Source organism: Oncorhynchus kisutch, linkage group LG4, assembly GCF_002021735.2.
Source record: "Oncorhynchus kisutch isolate 150728-3 linkage group LG4, Okis_V2, whole genome shotgun sequence".
NCBI classification, from domain to species: Eukaryota; Metazoa; Chordata; class Actinopteri; order Salmoniformes; family Salmonidae; genus Oncorhynchus; species Oncorhynchus kisutch.
Window position 1 is genome coordinate 43,595,622 of NC_034177.2, and position 22,670 is coordinate 43,618,291.

The 22,670-nt window shown below is 42.8% G+C and overlaps 1 protein-coding gene across 1 annotated transcript; it reads left to right on the plus strand.

Moving 5' to 3' along the window:
• Positions 1 to 3,799: 3,799 nt before the first annotated feature.
• LOC109889565 (protein C12orf4 homolog) lies at positions 3,800 to 22,591 on the plus strand. Its single transcript, XM_020481082.2, has 14 exons — positions 3,800 to 3,890; positions 6,491 to 6,679; positions 6,777 to 6,922; positions 8,157 to 8,338; positions 8,465 to 8,564; positions 8,679 to 8,800; positions 12,120 to 12,226; positions 12,406 to 12,603; positions 13,073 to 13,201; positions 15,312 to 15,386; positions 16,193 to 16,395; positions 17,834 to 17,891; positions 17,980 to 18,047; positions 19,261 to 22,591. The coding sequence occupies exons 2-14, from the start codon at positions 6,499 to 6,501 to the stop codon at positions 19,351 to 19,353; spliced, it is 1,662 nt and encodes a 553-aa protein (XP_020336671.1). The 5' UTR covers positions 3,800 to 3,890; positions 6,491 to 6,498; the 3' UTR covers positions 19,354 to 22,591.
• Positions 22,592 to 22,670: the final 79 nt, after the last annotated feature.

Here is a 22,670-nt window from a genome sequence, read left to right on the forward strand (position 1 = left end):
TTGGTTCTTGGCTCTGTTGACAAGAGCAAATAGTCCTCATTCATCACACTCAAATGAAACAGTTATCATAGTTTTTGCGGCTGGGTCGTGCCATGTCATTTCAGCAAGCCATGACACCCACGATCTCAGATTGTTCTGAAATCATTTCTGTAGTTAGAAACAGATCAAATTAGCATTCCTGCTACATTATTATGTTGAAATATACTTTTATCTGAGAAATTAAGTTTATTGATTGCACCCAAATTGGCAGTTTTATAATTTATCAAATCAAATCAAATCAAATTTTATTTGTCACATACACATGGTTAGCAGATGTTAATGCGAGTGTAGCGAAATGCTTGTGCTTCTAGTTCCGACAATGCAGTAATAACGAACAAGTAATCTAACTAACAATTCCAAAAAAACTACTGTCTTATACACAGTGTAAGGGGATAAGGAATATGTACATAAGGATATATGAATGAGTGATGGTACAAAGCAGCATAGGCAAGATACAGTAGATGATATCGAGTACAGTATAACATATGAGATGAGTATGTAAACAAAGTGGCATAGTTAAAGTGGCTAGTGATACATGTATTACATAAGGATGCAGTCGATGATATAGAGTACAGTATATACATATGCATATGAGATGAATAATGTAGGGTAAGTAACATTATATAAGGTAGCATTGTTTAAAGTGGCTAGTGATATATTTACATAATTTCCCATCAATTCCCATTATTAAAGTGGCTGGAGTTGAGTCAGTGTCATTGACAGTGTGTTGGCAGCAGCCACTCAATGTTAGTGGTGGCTGTTTAACAGTCTGATGGCCTTGAGATAGAAGCTGTTTTTCAGTCTCTCGGTCCCAGCTTTGATGCACCTGTACTGACCTCGCCTTCTGGATGACAGCGGGGTGAACAGGCAGTGGCTCGGGTGGTTGATGTCCTTGATGATCTTTATGGCCTTCCTGTAGCATCGGGTGGTGTAGGTGTCCTGGAGGGCAGGTAGTTTGCCCCCGGTGATGCGTTGTGCAGACCTCACTACCCTCTGGATAGCCTTACGGTTGAGGGCGGTGCAGTTGCCATACCAGGCGGTGATACACCCCGCCAGGATGCTCTCGATTGTGCATCTGTAGAAGTTTGTGAGTGCTTTTGGTGACAAGCCAAATTTCTTCAGCCTCCTGAGGTTGAAGAGGCGCTGCTGCGCCTTCTTCACGATGCTGTCTGTGTGAGTGGACCAATTCAGTTTGTCTGTGATGTGTATGCCAAGGAACTTAAAACTTGCTACCCTCTCCACTACTGTTCCATCGATGTGGATAGGGGGGTGTTCCCTCTGCTGTTTCCTGAAGTCCACAATCATCTCCTTAGTTTTGTTGACGTTGAGTGTGAGGTTATTTTCCTGACACCACACTCCGAGGGCCCTCACCTCCTCCCTGTAGGCCGTCTCGTCGTTGTTGGTAATCAAGCCTACCACTGTTGTGTCATCCGCAAACTTGATGATTGAGTTGGAGGCGTGCGTGGCCACGCAGTCGTGGGTAAACAGGGAGTACAGGAGAGGGCTCAGAACGCACCCTTGTGGGGCCCCAGTGTTGAGGATCAGAGGGGTGGAGATGTTGTTGCCTACCCTCACCACCTGGGGGCGGCCCGTCAGGAAGTCCAGTACCCAGTTGCACAGGGCGGGGTCGAGACCCAGGGTCTCGAGCTTGATGACGAGCTTGGAGGGTACTATGGTGTTGAATGCCGAGCTGTAGTCGATGAACAGCATTCTCACATAGGTATTCCTCTTGTCCAGATGGGTTAGGGCAGTGTGCAGTGTGGTTGAGATTGCATCGTCTGTGGACCTATTTGGGCGGTAAGCAAATTGGAGTGGGTCTAGGGTGTCAGGTAGGGTGGAGGTGATATGGTCCTTGACTAGTCTCTCAAAGCACTTCATGATGACGGATGTGAGTGCTACGGGGCGGTAGTCGTTTAGCTCAGTTACCTTAGCTTTCTTGGGAACAGGAACAATGGTGGCCCTCTTGAAGCATGTGGGAACAGCAGACTGGTATAGGGATTGATTGAATATGTCCGTAAACACACCGGCCAGCTGGTCTGCGCATGCTCTGAGGGCGCGGCTGGGGATGCCGTCTGGGCCTGCAGCCTTGCGAGGGTTAACACGTTTAAATGTCTTACTCACCTCGGCTGCAGTGAAGGAGAGACCGCATGTTTTCGTTGCAGGCCGTGTCAGTGGCACAGTATTGTCCTCAAAGCGGGCAAAAAAGTTATTTAGTCTGCCTGGGAGCAAGACATCCTGGTCCGTGACTGGGCTGGATTTCTTCCTGTAGTCCGTGATTGACTGTAGACCCTGCCACATGCCTCTTGTGTCTGAGCCGTTGAATTGAGATTCTAAGCCGTTGAATTGAGATTCTAAGCCGTTGAATTGCATGCAGGATGCATATAATATTAAATAAAGTACCTAACATCCGAGCTGGACAAAACTTTTTTCTAACAATGTGTTAGGCATGAGGTATCCAAAGGAAAGGTCAAAAGCCACACACGGACCCCCCCACACCAATCCCAACCCAACAACGAGTATACAATATCAGTGCTCTATCTCTGACAAGTAGCCTAGTATAGAGCTGCGGCTCAGAGTACTGTTCTCAGTGAATTTGGTGTTTTTTCCCCCGTTCAGAGAAATTAGTGATTGACGTTGTTAGGTTTATGTCCCATCCTACATCCTGATATTACCAGCTTCTGATCCCCCAATGTTAAAGGGATAGTTCACCCATACAAAATTAAATGGTGTTTCTTACTCTGTAAGCAGTTTATGGACCAGGTATGACAGCAACCATGCTTTGGTTTAGTTAACCTGCTCCTTGTTTCAAATGCTAACTTTTAAACTTTTTATCCAATGCAAGTCATTGGTACCTATATTAGCATTTTCACACTTCATATCCAAAACAATATATAAGTAGCATCATTGAGTTGCAATCAATTTGAGATACTTTAGGATAATTCGAACATGAAGCGTGAAAATGCTAATATAGGCACCATTTACTTGCATGGTTGCTGTCATACCTGGTCCATAAACTGCTTTCAGGGTAAGAAAAACAATGTAATTTTGTATGGGTGAACTATCCCTTTGTGGCCAATAAAACCAAAGCATGTTGCTGTCATACCTTGTCCATAGACTGCTTACAGGGTAAGGAAACAAATGTAATTTTGAAATTTGGGTGAACTATCCCTTTAACATTGAGGGGGTTCTTTAAACTTGTTTTACCTAATGGCAGAAACAGCACCATCTAGTGGTCAGGATGTAGTATGGGACATTAACCTAACTTCAATGACTAATTTCTCTGAACAGGGGGGAAAGAAACATTAGCAATTTCACTGGGAATACATTACATAGGGTGAAGAAACAATTCTCAGAGCCGCAGCTCCATACTAAAGTCAGACACAGAGAACTGATAACTGTATAGCTTGCTAACGTTAGTTGCTAAATGACGTGTCTCAAGTCTCTTAACAGTGTACAAACTATAACAAATGAATACTAAATAACTTAGCTAAACGACCACATTGAAATAAGTACTTGATTACTTATTTCAAGCTATCCAGCGACAAACGGGATCTGGCACATCTCTATTGTGTTTCTGTTTAGGTGATTCGTTCTTTTTTTGTGTACGTTGACAAAATGTTGAAATATATAACCTTACTGTTAATGACAATGGAAAACCATTATTCGACTAATAAGATATAAAACTCCATATGGTTCCACTTGTGTTTCCTACATTTACAAAAAAAATAATACAATACGACGAAAGTTGTATTTCAAAAGCCCAGCTAGCTCAGTTGTGTCAGTCAGATGATTGTCCAAACAAGGACACTTACACGGGCGTCAGTTTACATCCTCAAAATACTAATGTACAGGTAAAACTAGACTTCTCCCATATTTATTCTTCTGAAACAAATGTATCACGGCTGCAGTATGATTAGTGTCAATATTGTTGTTATTGGTTGCACTAAGCTAGGCACCGATCACTGCAATGTTAGCTACTATTGCTAACTAGCGAAAGCTTTAGTTACGTAACCTGACGCATCATGACTATATACAATACATGACCAAAAGTATGTGGACACCGGCTCGTCGAACATCTCATTCCAAAATCATGGGCATTAATATTGAGTTGGTCCCCCCCATTGCTGCTATAACAGTCTCCACTCTTCTGGGAAGGCTTTCCACTAGATATGGAAGATTTCAGCGGGGACCTGCTTCCATTCAGCCACAAGAGTATTCGTGACGTCGGGCACTGATGTTGGGCGATTAGGCCTGGCTCGCAGTCGGCGTTCCAATTCATCCTAAAGTTGTCCGATGGGGCTGAGGTCAGGGCTCTGTGCAGGCCAATCAAGTTCTTCCACACCGATCTCAACAAACTATTTCTGTATGGACCTCGCTTTGTCCGCAGGGGCATTGTCATGCTGAAACAGGAAAGGGCCTTCCCCAAACTGTTGCCACAATGTTGGAAACACATAATTGTCTAGAATGTCATTGTATGCTGTATCGTTAAGATTTCCCTTAACTGGAACTAAGGGGAATAGCCTGAACCATGAAAAACAGCACCAGACCATTCCTCCACCAAACTTTACAGTTGGCAGTATGCATTGGGGCAGGTAGCGTTCTTCTGGCATCAGCCAAACCCAGATTCATCCGTCGGACTGCCAGATAGTGAAGTGTGATTCTTCATTGGTGAGAACGCGTTTCCCCTTCTCCAGAGTCCAATGGCGGCGAGCTTTACACCACTCCAGCCGACGCTTGGCATTGCACATGGTGATCTCAAGCTTGTGTGCGGCTACTCAGCCATGGAAATCCATTTCATGAAGCTTCCGACAAACAGTTATTGTGCTGACGTTGCTTCCAGAGGCAGTTTGGAACTCAATAGTGAGTGTTGCAACCCGAGGACAGATGATTTTATGCGCTACATGCTTCAGCACTTGGTGGTCCCATTCTGTGAGCATGTGTGGCCTACCACTTCGCGGCTGAGCTGTTGTTGTTCATAGACATTTCCCCTTTACAATAACAGCACTTACAGTTGACCGGGGAAGCTCTAGCAGGGCAGAAATTTGTTGGAAATGTGGCATCCTATGACAGTGTCACGTTAAGTCACTGAACTCTTCATTAAGGCCATTCTATTGTCTATGGAGATTGCATGGCTGTGTGCTCTATTTTATATATCTGTCAGCAACAGGTGTGGCTGAAATAGCCAAATCCACTCATTTGGTGTCCACATATTTTTGTATTTAGTGTATTACCTAACGTTAGCTGAAGGGACCAATGGGGCTAACACATTAATGCTTATTGTTTTTATTAGCTAGCTAGGTATCTGTCAGCAATAATCTGTACCATGCAAGCCTGGTAGTTAGCTAAATTATTCTATTTCCAATTGATACTAAATGGCCCCAGGCTATTTCTGTAGCCAGCAGATCCGACCCGGTTGCTTACAGCTGCCCTGGGGTCGGACAGGCTTCCTGTGTAGATTAAGATACTGCAGAGCCGGCGCAAGATATGGCCTGGAAACGTACCTCGCTCCAGGGATGAGAAATACGTTGTACTCCGAATTGTCCCATTATCCAACTGTTACACCGAGAAGATTGAACGACTATTCGTTTTTTATCAGTCGTTCAATCTTCTCGGTGTAGCAGTTGGGATAATGCAACAATTCGGAGTACGACGCATTTCTCATCCCTAGATTGTGTTATGTTTTCCAGGCCATATTTTGCGCCGGCTCCACGGGGTCTTAATCTACACTGGAAGCCTGTCTGACCCTAGTGCAGTTGTTAGCAAGTGGGTCGGATCTGCTGCCTATAATTTCTGTAGAAATTGAGAATGATAGCTTGCCTAATAAATCAAACTGTGATACAAGCTTTCTGGGTGCACAGTCTGAATTAAAGCACTGCAAAGACTTGGAAAGTTTCCTTACAAGCCAGATTACTGTACTGGTTGTCCCTGTTTGTTCTTATTAGGGTTGAAATTAAAGAAGAACTTTCCTTTGGATAATATCATTAAACCGACTTTTCATAACTCTGGTGCTGCCATTGAGGTTTCTACCACCAGGCACATGTGCAAAACCATGTAAACACCTGCAAGACTTTCAGTTAGTATGTGTGCATGCACTTCCGTCTTGTGCACCTGCCGTAGGTGATGAGCAAGCAAACCATGATGGCCACACACAGAGACACTCGTGTTTTAAGTCGCGTTAATATCACTTTCGTGTGGGTATTTTCTCTCATATTTCCATCCGAATAACAACAGTCACCGGACAACATTCTTGCTAGTAAAAGGACTGTTTGGAATTTTTTGTCGTATATGTTCGAGAGGAAGGAAATTCCACACTGATTGGAAAGGGGCAAAATGATAGTTTGAGATGCATATCTGGTATACATGACACAGGATGTGATTGCGTTCTTATTACTGTACATATACTCACTACTCTAATTTTAATTGGTTTATAACTTCTTTCATCTGCTTTCAGCTGAGAAAATGAAGAAAAACAAGGGAAAGGTGAACACCACCACTGAGAAGGAGTTTGTATTTCGGTTCAGGGCAGGGAGGAATGTCTGTGTCCTCAAAGTACCTCTGCAATTCCCTGTCCAAGAAAATGTCAGTGACCTTCATGGACGACTTATGCTGCTGCACAAAATACCTTGCTTCGTTGAGAATGGTGAGATTTCCATTTAACTAAATAAAATGAAACTTTGTCTCTTCTATTCATCCAAACATACCGTTTGGTACTAATCATTTAATGTATCTTTGTTTAGAACTGAAGAGCACACTGTCCACCTTTATTGAGAGTGAAACCATCCAGGACTATGACAGAGAAGCAGAGTTGGCCCTACAGAGACTGACAACAGGAGAGGTGGACATCAACCAGCTTACAAACACATGGGCTAAGGCCTACTCTGAGGTAAAAGCAGAACTCAAAACCAAAGACCATGTTTAGAAGCATATTTTCATATGAACTTGTTTGTCCCTAAAGCTAACCCCGCCCCTGCTTCTGTCCTCTCGCTTCTTCTCCCTGATCCCTCGCTTCTGTCTGATAGTGTCTCACCCGCCGAATTATATATATTTTTTTCATTTCCTCATGTTGTTCACCTCACATTACAGAAGTGGATGACACTGTTGGATGTATGAGACTACAGTGCAATCTGTATTCTTATGTTATTTTCTGTATGGAACAATCCAATTATCTGAAAGATGAGCTAGAGAAGTGTTTGTGTACTGTGCCTCCTGATAATATGATTATCTCCCAGTGTCTGAGTTGTGGTCATAGATCATTATATTGACACAGAAAGTCAGTGAGTCACAGACAGTTGACTGCTCCGTAAGTTTCGGAAACAATGTATCAAATTAGATTGGAAAGATTTGCTAAAAGTTCTCGGGAGTTGCCAAGATGTAGTGTTTGTCTTTGAGTTGCAGCTCATCAATTTTATACAAGCAAGACCTGCGTCGTCATTAAAATCATGAATACATCTGTGATCTGATGAGAGAGATTACTAGACATGGTGGCTTTTACTTTAAATGGATGAAAGCGGAAACTCACTTTGAAACAGAATATCTTCCCTATTTTTTTTTTGTCTTTTAAAGTCGACAAGATCATCGGCTTCATGCACTTCAAAGTTCTGGACTTAAAATTCTGCTGCCACTTGCTCAAGCACTTGTAAAAATGAACAAGGCTGGCGCTCCAATAAAGCTTGGTTGCTCACTGCTGTGATGTCTACAGGGTAACCATTTAACATTTTACTGCACGAGTGCAGAAATACTCATGGACGCTGTCCAGTGTATTTGAAGGAACTGCGAAGGTCTTTTTAATGTATATCATGTTTGCTGCGTAAAGATCCCTGGTCTTATATTAATAGAGGAAGACTCTAAACTTTTCTATGCCCATTCTAAATATGGCACAAGTACAAGGTCCCTCTCGTAGCTTCCCCTCTATTACGTTCGTTAAGGAGAATCGCCTCTTGCTTTTCACACTGTCCACTCACAATTGTTGCCCGGGTCTTTCGTACAGCACAGTCACTTACTTTTTCACTTCCTGCAATTTCCTCTGATCTACTGAACAATGTCTTCCTGTGATTTTCCTTTACTCTCAAAAGGTTACTCCCAGACACCATCATCCTCTTTTCCTTGTTCCTATTTAGACAACGCTGGAACATGCTTGTCCTGAGGAGCCCTGCTGGGATGAGGACTTTGCAGATGTTTACCACGAGCTCATCCATTCCCCGGCCTCTGACACCCTGCTCAACCTGGAACACAACTACTTTGTCAGCGTCTCAGAGCTCATCAGTGAGAGAGACATGGAGCTGAATAAGTTACAAGAGAGGTTGGTATGATCATAGAGATAAGTCCTCAATTGCAAAGGAGCCAATTAAGTCATCGTAGTTGAAGTTAGTTTCATATAACAAATGCCTAATGCGTTTAGCGTTGTTCTGTTTTTCTCAACTCCCAGACAGGCAGCAGAGATGGACAAAGTCATGCAGGAGCTGGGAAAGACCATGACTGACCAGGATGTAAATGCAGTTGCCTCTCAACACTTCGATGCCCAGCAGGTAAGACACAGAACCAGTCAGTTTGTCCGTTTGAGCTACAAGCATTGCAATGCTCTATGCACAGAGCTACACAGTCATGAATATTCACGATTGGTCATTCTTCTCTCTGGTCAGGTGCTGGAGAACAAGTGGGCCAATGAACTGAAACAGGTGACTCATATTCAGAAGCAGGAGTATCAGGAGTGGGTGATCAAACTGCACCAGGACATGCAGAACCCCAATAACAGCACTATTAAGTAAGAGAGAGAGAGTGTTGGTGCCTATATGTGTGTTTGCGTGCTTGTGAATGCATATGTGCAGAAATGTACTTACTCTCAAGTAGCTTTTTAGGGGGGTGCAAATCAGCAGGTTTTTTTCTGTTCCTTGAAATCCTACTAACACTTTCAAGGCTCACAGTGAAGCAACATTGGTTAAATCAAGATAATGACTAGTCGAGTCAGGTGGTTAAGTGCTTGGATGGGAAAGAAAGCTTGCAGACACAGTGGAATGACATCTGCACACAGCAGCACTTTCAAATGCACGCTCAAGAGGCATTGAAAGAGCATCCTTGCTGATTTTATGTTGTTATATATGGTTTACTCCTTTTTTTGTGCAGTTCGTCAGTCCCAATGCACCTCATCTGGGGTTTGATTGATAGAATTTATTTGACAATTTGTAAAATACATACATGGTGACGCCTCCACATACAATTTAAGAAAATCATCAAGGATAACACAATAAAGCTTAACAGCTTATTTTCATCGTGGTCCTTTTGAAGAAGGAAAGGGGAAGGTGAAATACAACAAGGTTAGGCGGCGATTGTAATGACAACAGACAATGACAGACACAATTGTTTGTTTCACAACATCTGATAATTAATACAATTTCCGTTCCTAATAAACAACTATGAACAGGTACATCTTCCTTGTCTCACATACTCTTAATATATAAACAGTATATATATCTATATACATACATGCATGCATACATACATACATACATACATACATACATACTAGAGGTCGACCGATTATGATTTTTCAACGCCGATACCGATTAATCGGCCGATTTTTTTTAATTTATTTTTTTTAATTTATTTTTTTAAATTGATTTGTAATAATGACAATTACAACAATACTGAATGAACACTTATTTTAACTTAATATAATACGTCAATAAAATCAATTTAGCCTCAAATAAATAATGAAACATGTTCAATTTGGTTTAAATAATGCAAAAACAAAGTGTTGGAGAAGAAAGTAAAAGTGCAATATGTGCCATGTAAGAAAGCTAACGTTTCAGTTCCTTGCTCAGAACATGAGAACATATGAAAGCTGGTGGTTCCTTTTAACATGAGTTTTCAATATTCCCAGTTAAGAAGTTTTAGGTTGTAGTTATTATAGATAGGACTATTTCTCTCTATACCATTTGTATTTCATATACCTTTGACTATTGGATGTTCTAATAGGCACTTTGGTATTGCCAGTGTAACAGTATAGCTTCCGTCCCTGTCCTCGCTTCTACCTGGGCTCGAACCAGGAACACATCGACGACAGCCACCCTCGAAGCATCGTTACCCATGCAGAGCAAGGGGAACAACTACTCCAAGTCTCAGAGCGAGTGACGTTTGAAACGCTATTAGCACGCACCCCGCTAACTAGCTAGCCATTTCACATCATTACACCAGCCTAATTTCGGGAGTTGATAGGCTTGAAGTCAATCAGCAGAGCTGCTGGCAAAATGCATGAAAGTGCTGTTTGAATGAATGCGTATGAGCCTGCTGAGCCATCGCTCAGTCAGACTGCTCTATCAAATCATAGACTTAATTATAACATAATAACACACACAATACGAGCCTTAGGTCATTAATATGGTCGAATCCGGAAACTATCATCTCGAAAACAAGACATTTATTCTTTCAGTGTAATACGGAACCGTTCCGTATTTGATCTAACGGGTGGCAACCATCAGTCTAAATATTCCTGTTACATTGCACAACCTTCAATGTTATGTCATTATTACGTAACATTTTGGCTAATTAGTTCGCAATGAGCCAGGCGGCCCAAACTGTTGCATATACCCTGACTCTGCGTGCAATGAACGCAAGAGAAGTGACCCAATTTCACCTGGTTAATATTGCCTGCTAACCTGGATTTCTTTTAGCTAAATATGCAGGTTTAAAAATATATACTTCTGTGTATTGATTTTAAGAAAGGCATTGGTGTTTATGGTTAGTTACACGTTGGAGCAACAACAGTCCTTTTTCGCGAATGCGCACTGCATTGATTATATGCAACGCAGGACACGCTAGATAAACTAGTAATATCATCAACCATGTGTAGTTATAACTAGTGATTATGATTGATTAAGTTTAATGATAGCTAGCAACTTACCTTGGTTTCTTACTGCATTCGCGTAACAGGCGGGCTCCTCGTGAGGCAGGTGGTTAGAGCGTTGGACTAGTTAACCGTAAGTTGCAAGATTGAATCCCTGAGCTGACAAGGTAGAAATATGTCGTTCTGCCCCTGAACAAGGCAGTTAACCCACCGTTCCTAGGCCGTCATTGAAAATAAGAATGTGTTCTTAACTGACTTGCCTAGTTAAATAAAGATTAAATAAAGGTGTAAAAAAAAATGTAACCAAAATTAACGATTTCCGATTGTTATGAATAATTATGGCCGATTTCAAGTTATCAGCCATTCCGATTAATCGGTCGACCTCTAATACATACATACACAAGACAGTCACAATATAATAAACAACAGGCACCAAAAAGGCAGACCATATGCTATCACGGACATTTCCCTCCCTGTCACCTACTTTAATCTTACCACTCACTTTTGAGACATGCTACTATTTAGCTATTTTTTTCAGTGAGAACTTGAAACAACCTATGGAAGTAATTTAAAAATTACTCTGAAGATTATTCCAAAGAATGGCAGCCGAGTATACATTTTTTTTCCCCCTATACCACTTTTAAATCTAAAAGGAACAACGTCAGTTTCACTCCTTCCAGTTGAATAGTTCTGGTTATCCCTTACTAAGTTAAAGTAGTTACCTAAGTACCTGGGGACCATACTGTGGACAATCTTATGTACAAGACACCATTTTATCTGAGCCACTCTCTCCTCCACTTTAAGCCATCTAAGGCTTTCAAAGTGGGAGTAGTCAAGATGTGTGATGGAAGTTTAAGAATAATCATGACTAAATTGTTTTAATACATTTTTTTATATCTTGGAGGCACGATTGTACCAGGAAGAGCTTGCATAATCAAAGTGGCACTGAACAAGAGCCCCTGCCAATGTCCCCATTGCATTCTTATTCAGATATTTGGAGGTTCTTGCCAGGAACCTAATTTTATGGTTCACTTTGGCGATAACATTTTGTGCCATGCTCTCCCGTCAGATGGTTATCTTCGTAGCCCTGTGTCCACTCATCTTCCAGTCCCAGATCTGTTTGTGCTGTTTAGCCAACTTCTATGCTCATTAGCGTGGGCAAGACGGCAGACACAGGTCCAGGACAAGGCTAGTCATCTTGTGAACCCTGCCCTTTACAGTGTGAGGTTGTGTTTGTCAGTGAGGAGATCAAGGTGCAGCCCAGTCAGCTGACAGTGGAGTCTGAGCCTGGGGCCAGGCTGTATGAGGAGCAGCGACAGCTGGAGGAGAGCTTCACCATCCACTTAGGTACTATACTGTCTGTGTCCCCATGGAAACACTGCTGCCTGGTCCAACAAGCCTATGATAAAAATGAACCCTGATGACCCTATACTTTACTTCCTGACATCGTAAAATATAAAGACGTCCCATATGTGTTGAGTGTATATTTTTGTTTGTTTCTGATGTATTTTGACGGTGTCGTCCAGGTGCACAGCTGAAGACCATGCACAACCTGCGGCTGGTGCGGGCAGACGTGCTGGACTTCTGTAAGCACCGTCGGCATGGCAGCAGCGGGACCAAGCTGCGGCGGCTGCAGACTGCTCTGTCGCTCTACTCCTCGTCCTTGTGTGGCCTGGTGCTGCTGGTGGACAACCGGGTCAACTCCTATAGTGGCATCAAGAGAGGTGAGAGGTCAAGGGTCAGTGGTCAACATTAAGCAGGAGACCACTGTTAGGGCCTGTTAGTTGCATGAGAGTGTAAAACCCATTTATCATTACTGAATCAATTCAATCTTTCTTATTGCCATTTTTTATTTGACCTTTTATTTAACTAGGCAAGTCAGTTAAAATAACAAATTCTTATTTTCAATGACGGCCTAGGAACAGTGGGTTAACTGCCTGTTCAGGGGCAGAATGACAGATTTCTACCTTGTCAGCTCGGGGGTTTGAACTTGCAACCTTCCGGTTACTAGCTCTAACCAATAGGCTACCCTGCCGCCCCAACATGTTTGGCTTGAGGACACCAGTGAGTTAGATGTTTGAGCATGACGATAGCTCATGAAGGTTTTGTCACAGAACATACGCCAAACCCTAACCTTCATAAACATTGTGAGATTGTAAGAGTCCTCATCATGTGTTTGTGTGTGTTCCCCAGATTTTGCCACAGTATCTAAGGAGTGTACAGACTTCCACTTCCCTCGGCTGGAGGAGCAGCTGGAGGTGGTCCAGCAGGTGGTGCTTTACGCCTGGGCTCAGAGGAGCAGCAAGCACAAAGTCCAGCCGGGTGAGTCAGTCACACACACACCAACAGGGATGAAAATGATTGGCACCCCTGTTTTCAATACCTTTCAATACATCCCCTTGCGAAGATAACGGCACTGAGCCTTTTTCTAACTGTTTTACAAGGAGAACACATTGGGAGGGATGTTAGACCATTCCTCCATACAGAATCCTTCCAGATCCTTGATATCCTTCGTCTGCTCTTATGACTTCCCTCTTCAATTAAACCACAGGTTTTCAATGGGGTTCTAGTCTAGAGACTGAGATGGCAATAGTAAAATGTAAAAAAAAATTGTGGTCAATTAACCATTTCTTTTTGGATTTTGATGTGTGCTTGGGGATATTGTCTTCCTGGAAAATCCACTTGAGGCCAAGTTTTAGCCTCCTGGCAGAGGCAAACAGGTTTTGGGCTGAAATGTCCTGCTACTGGGTAAAGTTCATGATGGGGCTCCCGAGTGGTGCAGCGGTCTATGGCACTGCATCTCAGTGCTAGAGGCGTCACTACAGGAACTGGTTCGATTCTAGGCTGTATCACAACTGGTCCTGATTGGGAGTCCCATAGGGCGGCACATAATTGGCCCAGCATCATTAGGATTTGGCCGGGTTAGGCCGTCATTATATATATGAATTTGTTCTGAACTGACTTGCCTAGTTAAATAAAGGTTTAATCATTTTTTTGTTGTTGACCTTAAAGGTCCAATGCGTCCGTTTTTATCTCAATCAAATCATTCCTGGGTAACAATTGAATTACCCTACTGTGATTATTTATTTTAATTTGAAATGAAAACAAATAAAAATAGTTTATTAGCAAAGGGCAATTTCTCAAGCAAGAATTTTGCTAAAACTGGGAGTGGTCTGAGGGGGGAGGGTGAAAACTAAGAATTAGCTGTTATTGGCAGTGGTTTGGAATGCTCTTGCTTATTGGCCAGTCAAGTTCTTCCACACCGATCTTGACAAACCATTTCTATATGGACCTCGCCTTGTGCACGGGGAATTGCCATGCTGAAACAGGAAAGGGCCTTCCCCAAACTGTTGCCACAAAGTTGGAAGCACATTGTATGTCATTGTATGCTGTAGCATTAAGATTTCCCTTCACTGGAACTAAGGGGCCTAGCCAGAACCATGAAAAACAACCCCAGACCATTATTCCTTCTCCTCCAAATTGTACAGTTGGCACTATGCATTGGGGCATGTAGCATGTTCCTTCTCCTGGCATTCGCCAAACCAAGATTCCTCCCTTCGGACTGCCAGATGGTGAAGCGTGATTCATCACTCCAGAGAATGTGTTTCCCCTGCTCCGGAGTCCAATGGCGGCGGGCCTTACACCACTCAAATTGACACTTGCCATTGCACATGGTGATCTTAGGCTTGTGTGTGGCTGCTCGGCCATGGAAACCCATTTCATGAAGCTCCTGATGAACAGTTATTGTGCTGTCATTGCTTCCAGAGGCAGTTTCGAACTCGGTAATGAGTTTTGCAACCAAGAACAGGCGATTTTTACGCGCTTCAGCTCTCGGTGGTCCCGTTTTCTGAGCTTGTGTGGACTACCACTCCTAGACGTTTCCACTTCACAATAGCAGCACTTACAGTTGACCTGGGCAGCTCTAGCAGGGCAGAAATTTGACGAACTGACTTGTTGGAAAGGTGGCATCCTATGACGGTGCCACGTTGAAAGCCACTGAGCTCTTCAGTAAGGCCATTCTACTGCCAGTGTTTGTCTATGGAGATTGCATGGCTGTGAGCTCAATTTTATACATCTGTCAGATCTTGGCCCAGTAAAGTCATGTTTGAACAAGGGCAAAGTAAATGGCAAACTGGACATATGTGTTAGTGATTATGTCAGGAGGAAGGACAAGGCTCTTTTGACATCATTGCCAACGTGTGTTGTCGGAAACCTCTGTCAAGATCCGTATAAAAGTCCCCATTGAATGGCTGTTTGAGTGGAGAGCTATCAGAGAGCTGAGTATGGAAATAGTCCTCCTGGCTATCAGGCCTTATATGGATGGGCCTGTGACCTCTGTTGCTATTGTCATTTACTTCCTGAAAGGTCATGTTTGCTCACATGTTTTCCATACAGGAAGTTCTTAACTCATCTCTTGTTTTCCTTTTGACAGAGGTTCCTAGGAATGGAACTAATACTGAAGATAAAAACAAAAATTTGGAAAGGAATCCCTCCAATATCTTACCAGGTAAAGTTGACTGAATATATGGTTTTGACAAATTCTTTAAGGGATGAATCCTGACATTGTGAACATTTTACGTAAAGATGCACTATGCAGAAAAAGCTCTGCCATTTCCTGGTTGCTAAAATTATAATAGTTTCCCTTATTTCAGATAGTGACAAAACAAGCAAGTATAGTGTAGCGAATTTCATTCTACCCCTGAACAAGGCAGTTAACCCACTGTTCCTAGGCAGTCATTATAAAAAATAATTTGTTCTTAACTGACTTGCCTAGTTTAGAAATAGGCTTTCATAGGGCCTCCCGAGTGGGGCAGGGGTCTAAAGGCACTGCAGTGCTTGAGGCGTCACTACAGATCCGGGTTCGATCCCGGGCTGTGTTGCTGCCGGCCTCGACCGGGAGACCCATGGGGCAACGCACAATTGGCCCAGCGTCGTCCGGGTTAGGAGAGGGCATGGCCGGCCGGGATGTCCTTGTCCCATCGCGCTCTAGAGACTCCTCTGGCAGGCCGGGCGCAGGCACGCTGACACCGTCGCCAGGTGTACGGTGTTTCCTCCGACACATTTGTGTGGCTTGCTTCCAGATTAAGCGAGCAGTGTGTCAAGAAGCAGTGCGGCTTGGCAGGGTCGTGTTTCGAAGGACACATGGCTCTCGACCTTTGCCTCTGCCGAGTCTGTACGGGAGTTGCAGCGATGGGACAAGACTGTAACTACCAATTTGGATATCACGAAAATTGAGGGGGAAAAAAACACACATAGGCTGTCATTTCTAGTACCTTATCTTACTCCCTAAATTCTCTTCTGTCACGGTCTCAGGTGAATTTTACATCTCCCGCCACTCCAACCTGTCTGAGGTCCACATAGTGTTCCACCTGTGTGTGGATGACAACGTGCGCTCAGGCAACATAACGGCCCGGGACCCTGCCATCATGGGCCTCCGCAACATCCTCAAGGTCTGCTGCACTCACGACATCACCACCATCACCATCCCTCTGCTACTGGTCCACGACATGTCAGAGGTGAGAGAGAGCTTCATATTATGTGTGTAAAAGGAGAAGATAATTTACCTCGAGGTCCCAGAAGTCGGATGCATAATGCATGTACAGTGTTGTAAGTTCAGGTCACCAGCAGTTACCATTATGCTACATTTTGCATTTATGAACACCAATCAAAATCGTTTTTTGGGGTCCAGCATGTTGGTGATGTTTAATAGGAAAGGGTTGTGTGAAGAGCTTTGATAGCTTATTAGTTAACTGTACAGTTATATGGTGTAAACCCAGTGAACTGTACTGACCACTCCAGGTTCCTTGGTTAGATGATTAGTGGGGGAAGGAGAAAAGGATGGAAAAATAGACTGAGGAAGAAGGAAAAGTGGAATAATGACGGTGTTATTTCAGGCCTTAGGAACTGATTTGCCCCTCCTGGCCTGCAGTTAAACAGTGCTGCAGACCTGGGTTCAGATGCTATTTCAAATATCTCAAATTATTTGAAATTACTTTAAAATACTTCCAATATAAGTAGTTGATTTAGGCCACAAGATTTGAAAATACTCAAATACACAGAAAATAAGTATTTAAAAAAACAAATAATCAAATACACATGTATTTGAACCCAGGTCTGCAGTGCAGTGGGCTTCATTCAGTCTGTTGTCTCCATTCCCAGTGTCATCCTGACATGTTCCTACCCTCCCCGATAGCACATTCACAAGCCTTTGATACTGTCTCTCATTTCTACTTCCTCCTCCACGTCTCTCTGCTTGTTTGTTCAGTGCAACCTCGGCAGTGTTCTGGCCTGTTCAGCTCTGGTTGTGAACTCTCCTTAGCATTTCCTCCATTCAGGAGTAGATGAGGGAAAAGCAGAGAGTCGTGAACATTTGTGTTTACTCAAACTGAGTATACAGCACTCTGTACACACAGAGGAGGGTAGCGATAGCATTGAAAGACAGCAGCACTCCTGAGTCCACATTGAGCAACCCAGAACCTGAGAACAGCCATTTCTGAACAAGCTGCTGCCTGATGTAGACCTCCTCACTGCGGTGCAGAGAGGGCCCTCTCCTTATCGTGCCACTACATGTCTGATGAAACGTCTTCTCTCAAGTCAAAGCAAGAGCGTGTTCACAAATGTATTCTGCATAGTATTCTCACTTCCTAAGGTGCAGGAACCAGTCTCTTTTTCAGTTGAAAGCATTTCCGTCGGGATTCTTCTTTTCCAGTACTTTTTCCAACTGAAGAAATTGTACTTTTGCCCAGCTCAGTTTATATGTACAGTGACATAATGACCAGCATAGTTCGTCAAAGGAGCAATAGAAGGCAATGAGAAAATGTTTATTCTTTATGAAAATATGCTTTTTGACAACGTCAGGCAGGCAGAGTAGAAGGGAACAGTGAGGGTGACAGAGGATTAGTGTGTTCCACCATCCTGTGACCTGACTGACTCGTCTTATTCTCTCACCTGCAGGAGATGACCATCCCGTGGTGCCTGAAGCGGGCCGAGCTGGTCTTCAAATGTGTCAAAGGTGAGATAGTAAGACGCACCAGTGGCATTTTCCCCTCGTGTCTCCACTGAGACCTCTCTGTCCTGACTTAAGATGTTTCCCTCTGCAGGTTTCATGATGGAGATGGCATCGTGGGATGGAGGGATCTCACGGACTGTCCAGTTTCTAGTTCCACAGGTAAGAATAGGTCTGCTGGTAAACTGGCCAGAACCTTGATGACTCAGACCTAGCTTGCAGAATATATACAGTACCAGTTAAATGTTTGGACACCTACTCATTCCAGGGTTTTTCTTTATTTTTACTATTTTCTACTTTGTAGAACATTGTAGAATAATAGTGAAGACATCAAAACTATGAAATAACACATGGAATCATGTAGTAGCCAAAAAACACATTAAGAAGGATAGAAATTCGACAAATTAACTTAACAAGGCACACCTGTTAATTGAAATGCATTCCAGGTGACTACCTCATGAAGCCGGTTGAGAGAATGCCACAAGTATGCAAAGCTGTCAAGGCTACTTTGAAGAATCTCAAATATAAAATATATTTAGATTTATTTAACACTTTTTTCTGATTACAACATGATTCCTTCACTATTATTCTACAATGTAGAAAATTGTTTTGTTTTTTAAAGAAAGAAAAACCCTTGAAAGAGTAGGTGTGTCTAAACCTTTGACTGGTTGTGTGTGTGTTTGTATTTATCTATGTGTGTGTAGGATTATTTATATGACTTGTTTTGGTGAGAGCTCTTATTTCTCTATAGAACCATTCCCTTTATTAATGTGTCTTTGTTACAGGTTAGTTATATAAGTCTATTGTTCTGAGGGAGGATCCCTATAGACTGGGTTGCCTATACTATGCCTACATGTTGACAGGCTCAGGGGATAAGACCAGCATCAAGGGTTATAACAGCTTTTACGTCTGCCAGCCTTACGCTCCGATACCATTCAAAATAGAACTTCTAAAACAGCATTTTCTACACCTCAAACGAGACACGTACTGTATGCTCTCTAAATACGAGTGTTGTGAGAGACGTTAATACTTAAAATGCTTATTAGAAGGCCTGTTAGAGTTGTGACCTAACATGTTCCCTATGAGTGCCATAGCTGTCAGAGCACACATGATTACAGCATCTTGACTGGTCCCACAGGAAATGGGACACCGAGCTAAAGGTGGCGCTGAGCTAAAGGTTCCTGCTTAGGTTGTCCTTAACTGTTGTACACAAATAAGCGACAACAACAAAAATGTTGTGAATTTGTATGTTAAGAATTTCCCCCAAGTTGATGTTGTGCATGTAAGCCGTTTGTGTCCGTTTAGGCTACTCTGTTGGAAAGACATCCGTTCCATGCGTGCTCACTAAGCATTGCTGTCTGTGTTTTATTGACAGAGTATATCGGAGGAGATGTTCTACCAGTTGAGCAACATGCTGCCTCAGATCTTCCGCGTCTCCTCCACCCTCACGCTCACCTCCAAACGCTGAGGGAGACACAGGACCAATCACATTGGCTTGGAAACTATCAACACTGAGTTCCAGCAAACATATTTAAATAGTTGCATTTCACAGGTGTTAGTGTGATGGATGACTTTATCAACCCCCTTGCATAATTAGCATCTTGAGGCAAGGCGGCATCATCTCGGGGCAAGGTGACATCATCTTGCCAAAAAGATAGATTGTGTTGTTGTCGTCCGAGACGAGCATTATGCAGTTTTTGTGCATTGCAGTGAATTAAAGTGACGGCTCTGTCTGTCATTATTCCTCTCCACTCGAGTAACAGCAGAGGGCACTGTTCTCAGAGACAAAGCCCCCAACTCTCTGATAGATGTTTATTCTACTTTGTGCCTAAACATGGACTTTATCTTTTATTATGAAACTTACAGTTGGCATTAAAGTTGCACCCTATTGAGCATACACAAGTTCAGCACTTAAACTTTTCGATGTGGCATTCCAATGAACTCATTCCAATTTACTCCGTGTTTACACCTCGGCGGTAAATGTTTTTAGTAGAAATCTATGTAAGGAGTGTTGAAACTGTTTCAAGGAGAATGACAGGCTGTGTATATAGTCACAAACTTACATTACTGATCTAATGTGAATCTCATCTCTGTGAAATGTTTCTGATTTGACATTATTTACATTTTTTTTACTGGGGCCTGAAGCACTGGAGTATAGTCTACACCATATTACAGTTTCTGCACAATTTTATTTTCTGTTTAGGAATAATCCAAGATTGGCTAATCTCCCTGAAGCTAATATGACATAGTAATTGCATTCCATTTCTGCTTGGATTAAGTCATTTTAGGTAGATGAAATAATTATTATTGTCAGACACTCGGGCTCCCGAGTGGCGCAGTGGTCTAAGACACTGCATCTCAGTGCAAGAGGCGTCACTGCAGTACATGGCTCGAATCCAGGCTGCATCACATCCGGCCGTGATTGGGAGTCCCATAGGGTGGCGCACAATTGGCCCAGCGTCGTCCGGTATTGGCCGTCATTGTAAATAAGAATTTGTTCGTAACTGACTTGCCTAGTTAAATAAAAAATAAAAACACTTTCCTGCCCTGAATATCAGTGTCAGTATTGAGATGATTAAACAGATCAAGTGCACTAATCAAAACTGTCTTTTTTTAAGTTTAAGTCCCCCGAGCTCTCAAGTTGGTGTCGTGTTAACTTGCTGCACTTTTTATACCGTACTGCAGTGGTGAGAACCCACATAACGCTACGGAAATGTGTCACTGAATGCCTTGCATTCTTGCCATTGGTCTCGGTGGCCTTAAGTGTTGGGTTCCCTGGGGCAGAGGAACCATGGTGCCGAGTCAGCAGCATCATGCACCGGCCGGGCCCAGTGTTTGTCCTTCCTCCTCCCTGGTGTTGTGTGCAGCCAGGCAGCCTGGATTTCAGAGCCTCACACATAGGCCCTCTGACGAGGACAGCAAATCCCTGGAACAATTGAACTCCTAGGGGGGTGATTGCTTCCTGGGTTCAGGTACACAACTAGCCCTATGTGGCACGTTCATGTCAGACTAGTCTTGGTTTGACACGCTTTACTGACTTTATAGTTCCCCATGGGGAAATGTTGTTGCAGCATCATGTACGTGTTTAAATACAGTAGACAACAAATTGACAATACAAAATTCACAAGTTGCACTCAGTATATACCAATGAAAGAGACTAGCCTGCTGACCTTACTGGGTGGATAGGAACGTTAGCCCGAGCTGTTTAGGAGGGATATCACACTTGGCACAAATTATTGTCTAGTTCTGTTTTTCCTGCTGGGGGTGGGTGCTCTGTTTACAGTACAGGGCCCTGGATTTAATCAAACTGGTAAACAAGACATGAATGCTCTTGCACAGCAAGAAATAAATTAATTGGAGATGATTTTAGTTTCACACTGTTGATTGATGGCTTTTTCTCTGCCAAGGAGGGTTCAGATATGAGTATTCACTTGTATCTCGCTGTTATCTGTTTTAGTAACACTTTAATAATAGCTTTGTTATTGTGTAAAATTGAGTTTAGGGGTTATTGCTGCGACACAAGTGGAATAAGGACCATTCGAAAAATGTGTTAACACAATATTATTACTATAGAAATACTACGCCGGCATGGAGTTTTACCCCTTCTGTATAGCACAGAGCATCCTGTCCACATGACGCAGAAGAGACTCTTATTGGCTCCCGAGAAGCTAACAACAGTGTGCTGTTTTATGTTACCGTGCCAATGTGGAGGATTGACACAAGCTTATGACTGTTATGCATAGAAACCATAAGAAACTCAACAGATTATACAGTGAAAATTGATTTTAAAGGAACGTACCCAACCTCACCAGTTTATAATTGAAGTCTAGGGAATGGCCTCCGGGGGGCTAGATGTCAATGCATTAAGCATGGAGGTGACCACAGGGCTATTAATCTCTGCCTACTTTGGCTTCATTAATGTTAAATAAAGACTAGGCTAGTCTATTATTAATATTGGTAGTAGCTAGTGTTATGTTGCCCAACTCCTTATACCTCTGGGTAGGCAACATGATGGTCCTGACACCTGATTTCATTCAACATGTCTTCTGAAATTGTGTAACACTGAAGTATACTGACCCCGCAGGTGAAGAAAACGGATATGGAGGTCCTGGGTTGGCATAGTTACACATGCGGTTGGACATACTGCCAAATTCTCTAGAACGGCGTTGGAGGCAGCTTATGGTAGAGAAATTAACATTCAATTCCCTGACAACAGCTCTGGTGGACATTCCTGCAGTCAGCATGCCAATTGCACGCTCCCACAACTTGAGACATCTGTGGCATTGTGTTGTGTGACAAAACTGCACATTTTAAAGTGGCCTTTTATTGTCCCCAGCACAAGGTGCACCTGTGTAATGATCATTCTGTTTAATATGCTTCTTGACATGCCACACCTGTCAGGTGGAATATCTTGACATAGGAGAAATGCTCATGAACAGAGATTAATTTGTGCACAACATTTGAGAGAAATACGATTTTTGTGCCTATGGAACATTTCTGGGATTTTTTATTTCAGTTCAGGAAAAATGGGAATAACATTGCATGTTGCGTTTATATTTTTGTTCAGTGTTGATGTAATGTAAACATAGCTTTGTAATTTTGACATGTGTCCCATCTCTTTTTGTTTGAGTCAGTATTTAGAAATAAAAATAATTTCTTCAAATGCCCTATTGAGTTCACCATGAAAATAAAGTGATTCAACTGTTCGTGTTACATTGAGTATCTGATACATTGTATAATCGATAAGCTGATACATTGTGTCAATCGTATTATTACAGGTGGATG

What these genes read in the sequence shown, in the direction of transcription:
- LOC109889565 (XM_020481082.2), top strand. Translation starts at nt 6,499, where the DNA reads ATGAAGAAAAACAAGGGAAAGGTGAACACCACCACTGAGAAGGAGTTT. An exon ending in AACACTTCGATGCCCAGCAG is followed by an intron (nt 8,565 to 8,678) that starts GTAAGACACAGA and finishes CTCTCTGGTCAG; the next exon opens with GTGCTGGAGAACAAGTGGGC. An exon ending in TGGTCCACGACATGTCAGAG is followed by an intron (nt 16,396 to 17,833) that starts GTGAGAGAGAGC and finishes TCTCACCTGCAG; the next exon opens with GAGATGACCATCCCGTGGTG.